We start from the raw sequence: 9,330 nt of genomic DNA, 5'->3' as shown, positions 1-9,330 counted from the left end.
TTTGTTATTATCACATTAGATGCTCATCTTATTTTTGTTATTTCTCATTCATAGCTTGTTCTGTACTCCTCAGTTTTTTTATCTGTATTTGGGTGCTGCTGCTGTTGGCTTGTAATAATGGAAATACAAATTATATATATGTATATATATATAATATATATATATATATGTATATATATATATATACTATATATATATATATATATATATGATTAGATGTATAATTACATATCTTATATATTATATATATATATTATTTACTAATATATACACATACAAATATAATTCATCTCTACTCCTTTGTTTTCGTCAATTTGTAGATAATACCTGACGTCACTGTTTGTTTTTACCGTACAACGAAAAACTTGTTTCTCTCTCTCTCTCTCTCTCTCTCTCTCTCTCTCTGTAGCATCCTTCCTCTTTTGTTTTTGTCCGTATCTTCGGGTCGTGGGAACAAGCAACGGTAGGAGGCATCGACTCCTCCATTGTAGTAGATGTCAAAGACGATGATGAAGTTTCTGAACAACTCCGTCCTTTTTTCCCCGCCTCCTCCTCTTCCACCTCTCCTCCTCCTCTCTCTTTCTATTTACTCTCCTCTTCATTGACTCTTTCCCTCTTGATCTTATTCCATCTACGCGTACCTCCATCCGGACTTCGGAAGTGAAGAAGGGGAGACTGATAAAGATGGGGAATGGGATGAGTGATAGGAGAGAGGGAGGAAGAAGAAGACGAAGAAGTAGAAGAAGAAGAAGTAGAAGAAGAAGAAGAAAAAGCAGTAGAAGAAGAGGAAGAATGAGAAGAAGAAGCAGTAGAAGAAGAAGAAGACGAAGAAGTAGAAGAAGAAGTAGTAGAAGAAGAAGAAGAAAAAGCAGTAGAAGAAGAAGAAGAATGAGAAGAGGAAGAAGAAGACGAAGAAGTAGAAGAAGAAGTAAGAATAGAAGAACGAAGAAGAATACAAGCAGTAGAGAAAGAAGAATAAAAAAATGAAAGAAGAAGCAGTAGAATGAAGAAGAAGACGAAGAAGTAGAAGAAGAAGTAGTAGAAGAAGAAGAAGAAAAAGCAGTAGAAGAAGAAGAAGAATGAGAAGAAGAAGCAGTAGAAGAAAAAGTAGAAGAAGAATGAGAAGAAGAAGCAGTGGAAGAAGAAGAAGTAGAAGCAGTAAAAGAAGAAGAAGAAGAATGAGAAGAAGAAGCAGTAGAAGAATAAGAAGAAGAAGGAGAAGAAGAAGAACAAGAATGAGAAGAAGTAGTAGAAGAAGACGAAGAAGGAGAAGAAGAAGAAGAAGAAAAATGAGAAGAAGAAGCAGTAGAAGAAGGAGAAGAAGAGGAAGAAGGAGAATAAGAAGCAGTAGAAGAAGAAGAAAAAGAAGAAGCAGTAGGAGAAGAAGAAGAAGAAGAAGAAGAAGAAGATGAAGCAAGAAAGAGAAGAAGCAGTAGAAGGAGAAGAAGAAGAAGAAAAAGCAGTGGAAGAAGAAGAAGAAGAATGAGAAGAAGAAGCAGTGGAAGAAGAAGAAGGAAGAGTATGATTCTGAGAATGATTGATATAAGGAAGATGAGCTGAAGAAATAAGATTGTGATAATTTTTTTTTCTTTTTTTAGGATGGAGAGTGAAAGGGACCTGGTCTCTTTTCTATTCAGGTCAAGAGGAAATAAGACAGAAGAGAAGAGGGAGCGTGGATGAATAAAAAATGCAAGAACGGGTAAAATGTAAGAAAGAAAGAATGTAGTGCTTAATAAAGGGAAAATTCAGAAGGAAGAGGCAGGAAATAAGTGAAAGAGGATAAGACAAACCTGAGAAGAGGAATATAAATATGAGAAACAGTAAAAATGAAGGAAACGTCGAGATGATAATGCAGTGTTGAATATAACTGTAAAAAACGTACTTAGAAACAATGGAAAGAGAGACATAGACAATAGAACGATAAGAACAACAATTATAAGGAAGAACAGAGATAATATTAAAGCGTGGGGAAGAGCACAAGTATGATAATAATGATAAGTGACAAGTGGGAGAAAAGAAATGGAACAATAAAAAGTTGTAGAAATGATTTCATGCTGAAGGCCTTTGAAATGTGATCTTATATTTATCCTTATTTGAGAAGTCAAAATATTTCGGGAAACAATAGAAAATTAAGACTTAGGAATAACTGGAAACGAATGTTGTCTGTGAAAGCAGGAATTACTTGTAGACGTAAGAAAGAAAACGACAAATATGAAAAGATGAGAGAAAAATGCAGAAAATGTTTCGTCCCATGTAAGGAAAATGAATACATCACGAAGAGAGATTAAAGATTATAACGCGGAGGGAAAACTTAATGAAATAAGAGGTAAAACAAGTAAGTGCAGAACTAAAACGAATTACAGTGAAGGAGAAAAATGTTTTTTTAAAGAATTGAAAAAGTGATAAAAAAAAAGTTGAAAAGAAGATTTAGAAAATTACCGAAAACAACGCGACAAAGGTCAAATAAAGTTCAAAGGCAATTAAAGAAGGCAAGATGTATTCTTCAGAGAATGACTCAAAAGGATTACCGAATGACAGTGCAAGAAGTCGTTTATTTTTATTAATAATTATTATTATTATTGCGTTCATGATCATAATTATCAGAGAAACAGTTTTATTTAATAACACCACCATTGCTATTATTATTATTAGTATTATTGTTATTATTTTTATTATTATTATAAACACTATTTTAATTGCTAATTATACCGTTATTATTTATCATTATTATTATTGGTGTTCTTTCTATTATTATCAGAAAACCGGTTTTACTTACTAATACTGGAATTATTATTATTATTATTATTATTATTATTATTATTAAAACAATTTTATTCGGTAATAATACCGTTATTAATGATCATTATTATTATAATTATTATTGCTGTTGTTATAATTATGATTATCAACAAACATTTTTATTTATTAATACTATCATTATTATTATTATTATTATTATTATTATTATTATTATTGCTCTACTTTTTTTATCATAGTTATTAGAAAAACAGTTTTATTTACTATTATTATTATTATAAGCTCCAGAGGCAATTACAGAAAGCATTCTTCAGAAAACGAGTCAAAAGGATTACCTAATGACAGAGCAAGACGAAGTCCTTCACTGACGTAATGCTGCCTTCACTAACGGGCTTTGAAGTCACCGTGAAGGCTTTCTTGGAGGCGTTCACGCGCAGGTGAACTTGCCTTTCAATTAGTGATTTGTCTTTGGTCTCTTCGTGTCTTTGATTTAATTCGGCTCTTTTGTTGCCATTACTGTTACTGCTACGTTCGTCTTGAATACAACGGATATTTAAATCAGTTTTATTTATTTATTTATTTATTTAATTTGTTTTATTTATTATTATTATTATTAATAATAATATTTATTATTATTATTATTATTATTATTTATTATTATTATTATTATTATTATTATTATTATTATTATTATTATTATTCCAAGGGACCACAGTAATAAAAATGTTCAAAGTTCTTGTATAATTTATGTAGATTTTATAGGAGCTTTCGAACCCTTTTCTGGGTTCATCTCCAGTCCAATAGATGAACCCAGAGAACGGTTCGAAAGCTTTTATAAAGTGTTTATAAATTATACACGAATTTTCAACATTTTTATTATTGTGGACCCCTTAGAACATTGTATAGACTCTCGTGATAGAGAGTTTTTCCCAATTATTATTATTATTATTATTTTATTATTATTATTATTATTATTATTATTATTATTGATTATTATTATTAATATTATTATTATTATTTTTAGAGAAAATATATCACTTCTTCATGAATTGGAAAAATTCCCGAAACGGAATTGCAAAACAATTTTTATCATTGATATCAAGAGTATCAGTATCATTAGGATTCTTGGAATGGAATTGTACAACAATTTATTGCCATTGTTATCAATATTATCAGTAATATTATTATTCCAGTATATCCACGATTAATTCCATCAAAAAAAAAACAAAAAAAAAAAAGTAGCTCGTGCCAAGATGACGCGAACAAATCCGTAAAGAATAACGATAAAAAAAATAAAAAGCTGAAAAAAATAAAAACTGGTAACTCACCCTGCGACGCTAATTAGGCTAACTTGCAACTCACCCCCTTCGCCGCTGGAATTGACACGGCAAATGAACAATTACAAAATCGCCTAACGACAACATCGAGGTCATCGACGTACCGGTACTTCCCCCACGACGGACAGTAATTACGGAATTTCCTCGGTCAGAACCGAAGGGTGATTAAAAGAAAATGGTAATGACGACGGCGAGGGAAAATCGTGAGTGAACGCCATTAAGGAAAAGTGAAAGGATTAGAAAAAAAATTGTTTACAGAGAAATCAAATCAAAATGTTAAAAAAACATTTTGTTTTGATTTCTCCGTAATTAATGTTTTTTTTAAATCCTTTCAAATTTCTGGAGATGCGATGGTAGTCAGATAGGTTGAGAGAGAGTCAAAAGTCAAAGTCAAAAACCTTTATTCCATTATAAAATGGTTATTCTGCTACATTACAATATAAATTATTTACATAAAATTCACAATAATTGGATTGTAAAATTTTAGGATATATACATTCAAAGTAAAATTTAAGAAGTATTGCTTAAGTTTCCTTTGAATAACTCAGAACTAACATCTATACATTTTCTTAATTCCAGAGGTAGTTTATTCCAGCAAGCTGGGCCCCTTATTGCCATCGAGCGTGAACCCAAATCTGTTCGATAGCTGTCTACATATAGATTTTCATTCTGTCTTGTTAATGCATTCCTACAATTACCAACTGTAGGAAATGTGTATAGCCAGTTGGGATATTCTTTTCTCAAACTTTTAAAAACAAAAACACAAACATCGTACATACACTTTTCTTTTAATTTTATCCACTTTAATTGCTGGAGGGTTGGGGTGATGTGATCGTGTTTTTTCACACCCAATAACGGCTACTCTACCTGCAAAGTTTTGGATTTTTTGAGCTTTTTCCATGTGCATATCATTTGTCTCCCATATCTTAATACAGTAGTTTATTACACTCAGGACCAGGCTTTCCACAATCAAGGCTCGAGTAGTATCATCAAAGTAATCTTTTTACTCTACTAGATACATTGAATGCCACTGACGTTTCTACTCAGCTCGTCAATGTGAGTACTGAATGTCATATACCTGTCCATGTGTAGACCTAGATTTTTCACATGTTGACTTATCTTTACTTTATCCCCATCGCATTTTATTACAATGTCATCTGGAAGTTTTGCTAATATACTGTGAGCTACCCACAAACATGCACTGCGTTTTGGTGGCATTTAATAATAGCCCTTTCCTTAAGAAAATATTTCTTAATTTTGAGCATATTAGTTTCAGTCCTTTTAATCAAGGCATCTAGATTTTCTAATTGATCAGCCAAAAGAACTTGGGTGTCATCAGCATATTGAATTAGCAGGCAGTTTTCTATGTATTTAATCATATCATTAACGTAGATTAAAAAAAAGAATTGGGCCTAGGACAGATCCCTGTGGGACCCCAAATTCAACCTTTTCAATACAAGAATTTACGTCTCCTAATCTAACTACCTGACTCCTATCTCCCACGTAATCTCGAAACCAAAAAAGTATCAATGTGATGTTCCTTAAGAGATTTACACATTTTCATCATGGTTAACACTAGCGAGATGAAAAGAAGTATATATTATATATATATATATATATATATAATATATTATATATATTATAATCTATATACATATACAGTCAAGCAAATACCCACAGGGTAATGATAGGCAAAAATCCAAGCGCTTTCGTTTTTACTAAGACATTGTCATTTCATTCCATGCCAATGTCTTAGTAAACACGAAAGCGCTTCGATTTCTGCCTATAATTTTGCTGTGGTATTCGCTTATTTAATGAAGTCGCGTGCATCTACTATGATTTTTAAGCATTATATATATATATGTATAAATATATATATATATATATATATATATACATATATTATATAATATATTTATATATTTATTGACGATCTATCATTAAAAACTTGCGATATTTTATGTTGTAGAGCTGTACGAATATATATATATTATATATATATAGATATATATATATATATATATATATAGTATATATATATATATATATATGAGAGAGAGAGAGAGAGAGGAGAGACGAGAGAGAGAGAGAGAGAGAGCAAAGTCTTACAACGCATGATGGCGTTATACGAAGACGTCGTTCACTCGCATATAAATTATGCCAGTGACCTTTGCGATGAAAGTTATGAAATTTATTATTTCTGTAATTGGTCCACGTTACGTCAGACCTTTTTCGGTATTACAAAACGAACGTTGAGGGAGGCGTCGCCATTTCTGTGCGCGAACGATTATAATTCAACGATTAATGGCGTTTAAAGCTTTAGACTGAATTGCAGCTCGCTCTTTAACAGTGCTGAACTGAAAGGGAGTTTTGTAATGATAATGATGATGATGATGGCTGGTAGTTTTAATATAGTAATAAAAATAATGATAAGAATTATATTTGTAAATGAAATATTTTATAATAATAAAAATAATAATAATAATAATTGTAAATAAAATATTTAATATAATAATAATAATAATAATAATAATAATAATAATAATAATAATAATAATAATAATAATAATAATAATGTTCTTTAAGATCCACAATAATATACTGATGGTATGTTATTGTGGACCTTAAAGAACATTACTTGTGCCCTCGTAAATTGAGAGATCTACCCAATAATAATGATAATATAATATAGTTTTATGAGACTCCGTATTTTCAGTAAAGAGCAGGACATTCCATAAAATACGAAAGAAAACGAAGTTTTGATGCAAACTCATCCTTACCTGAAGGCATGTTTGCCATGTTCATACAAGAGGCAATACTAACTCGTATTTTTAATTTTTGTGTCACTTATATTTTCAGTCTTTATTTTACAGCCCCGACACGAGTGCAGGAGCGATGAAGGTATTAATGTTTAGCAAATATTATGTCTGATTCAGTATTTTGACACCTGAGGCCTTGTCCACACTAGCAGGCACCTGCCCTACGGGCAAACACTGTTCCCATAACATGTTAACATGTTCCAATACACTGACCGACCGAGTATGGAGCCAGAACGATGAGATTGTCTGGTAACACTGCTTCAGAATCAAGAGAAAATATAAACAGCTGAAAGTGCCCGGGTGATTTGCCTGCTAGTGTGGACAGGCCATTATTAGACCGGATGGATACATTCAGTATGAAAATCCATTGTAGACGGAACAGAATCAATCATTGCAAAGTAGGACAAAATATATATTGATTTGTGGAGAAGTTTACTGGACACTCATATTTTTCAGAGATTTTAGGGAAAATCAAATAGGTAGTTCCTCCTGCAAAACTCAGAATTTGGGAATATTATTAAACAAAACGCTGAACTTAGGAATTTGTCAAGTCATCTAGTAATACCTAGAACTTCCGAATTTTTAAAATATGAACCTCAAAAGAAAATTAACTATGAATTTCAAATACTGCACTTCATTTACCAGGACCAAACAAATACTACTAACTCGTATTTGTTGAACAAGTAACTAGCATTCAAAAATTATGACGAAAACAAATGAGTAAACAAGATGTTACAATAGTGTGTGGACTTCGATATCTCCACGTGAGAAAACATAATCGTATAGTGGAAGGCAGCAAAAAATTATCATTCAATAATTTTTAAAAATTTAATCTTTAAAGACCTACATATTAGAGCAGATTTGTTTACAGCAATATATAACATATGTTTATCTATTTTACCACGGTTTAAGTAGATAGGATAGTATATAGGAAAAAGCCCTTGATATGTAAATACTTCTGTGAGAGAGAGAGAGAGAGAGAGAGAGAGAGAGGAGAGAGAGAGAAGAGAGAGAGGGGGGGGGGGGGGTGGGGGTGGGGGGGGGGGGGGGGGGGGGGGGGGGGGGGGGGGGGGGGGGGGGGGGGGTGGGGGGGGGGGGGGGGGGGGGGGGGGGGATCTGCCTTTTTTCTAAATACCAGCACTATCGGTTTCTGGGGACAAAATTACTAAGCTATTCTTCCTCTTTCATGATCTTGACCAAATCCCTTCTTCCTCAATTTTATACAAAAGGACAGCTTTCACCGTCATCGTCTTCACTTGATCCTCAAGCCTTTAGCTGCGTGACTAATAGGCATAATTTTTCGTACGAATCTTTCACGGGTAAATAGTTGTTTATTATGTTTGCTAGTCATTTCGTACCAGTCTTTTTTTGGTAATAGTTGTTTTTCATATTTGATAGTCATATCGTCTCCAACCTATAACTTTTGAAGTTTTCCTTCGTTTACGGTCCATAGCTGATGGTTCGTCGTGCTTAAATGTCAAAAGTCTCGTACGTTATTCCCGTAACAGAAACTTTCAAATTCAAACTCAAAAACTTTATTTCGGACACAAATAGCCACAGACAAACATTCATAAATGTAAATAAAAAATCTTTAAAACTCTAAAAGGATGAAATTTAGAATGGTAATATGAGAAATTATTTTGAAATAGATGTGAAAATTATAATAAGGATGCGATGTGGATTTATGAACTAGTGATCCTTTAGACCAAAAGGACTATAGTAGAAAACTCTCAGTCTCTCTCGAGAGTTCATATAGGCAGGATGTACGTTCCACTTCTCCTGAGGGATGCTTTTAAAAGACGTATCCCTCAGGAGAGGTGGAACTCTTGAGAGAGACTGAGAGTGTCCAGCTCCGTGATTGGTTTATCAACAACCAATCAGGAGCGTCGCAAGGGACTGGCCTATCTGAATAAAACATCACAAAGCAAGGGCCCTTGCTAGCCATGAGACCTTCATTTCTCCATCTGCCCGGGGTTACTTGCTGCTCTGAAGAAAGAGCAAGAGCCATTGCTGACATAAGGCCAGGTTTTGACACCAAAAGACAACAGCTACAACAACTTATATAGGGTAAAATAGAGGTCATCACAGGTTAATGTCAGTGCTGTGGGTGGGTCTTCGCCTGGGTGTCCGCCTACACAGATATGATTTAAACTATCTCTTTTTAGGAAAAGAAACGACCACTTTCCGAGGGAATTATCTGTAATTTGTTTGGCCAAGGATTTTATCTGATTGATGCAAGGTGGGCAATGTAAGGTCGCTGTCTTTATAAGGAATGAGTTGAGTAAATAATGAAGCCATTTTTATGCAGAGAGAGAGAGAGAGAGAGAGAGAGAGAGAGAGAGAGAGAGAGACTGACTCAGTCTATTTCACTGAGCCTATTTCATTGAACTAAGGAATATTGTCATAAATACATTGAA

The 9,330-nt window shown here is 33.2% G+C and overlaps 1 protein-coding gene across 1 annotated transcript; it reads right to left on the bottom strand.

The window, feature by feature from the left end:
- Positions 1-582: 582 nt before the first annotated feature.
- Positions 583-6,893, bottom strand: LOC135201210 (uncharacterized protein DDB_G0271670-like). Its single transcript, XM_064230088.1, has 4 exons — positions 6,875-6,893; positions 3,147-3,292; positions 1,006-1,379; positions 583-928 (listed from the first exon to the last, which is right to left on the bottom strand). Exons 1-4 carry the CDS (start codon positions 6,891-6,893, stop codon positions 583-585), a joined length of 885 nt encoding a protein of 294 aa, XP_064086158.1.
- Positions 6,894-9,330: the final 2,437 nt, after the last annotated feature.

The sequence above is a fragment of the Macrobrachium nipponense genome, chromosome 28, assembly GCF_015104395.2.
Source record: "Macrobrachium nipponense isolate FS-2020 chromosome 28, ASM1510439v2, whole genome shotgun sequence".
In the NCBI taxonomy this organism is placed as follows: domain Eukaryota; kingdom Metazoa; phylum Arthropoda; class Malacostraca; order Decapoda; family Palaemonidae; genus Macrobrachium; species Macrobrachium nipponense.
This window is presented reverse-complemented; position numbering and strand designations above follow the sequence as displayed.

Bases quoted from the DNA above. Each gene is read 5' to 3' on its own strand.
- LOC135201210 (XM_064230088.1), bottom strand. The intron at 1,380-3,146 runs GTTAGTGAAGGC...TCTTCTTCTTCT, and splicing joins TCACGGTGACTTCAAAGCCC to CCTACTGCTTCTTCTTTTTC. The intron at 929-1,005 runs ATTCTACTGCTT...TTCTATTCTTAC, and splicing joins ACTTCTTCGTCTTCTTCTTC to TTCTTCTTCTACTTCTTCGT.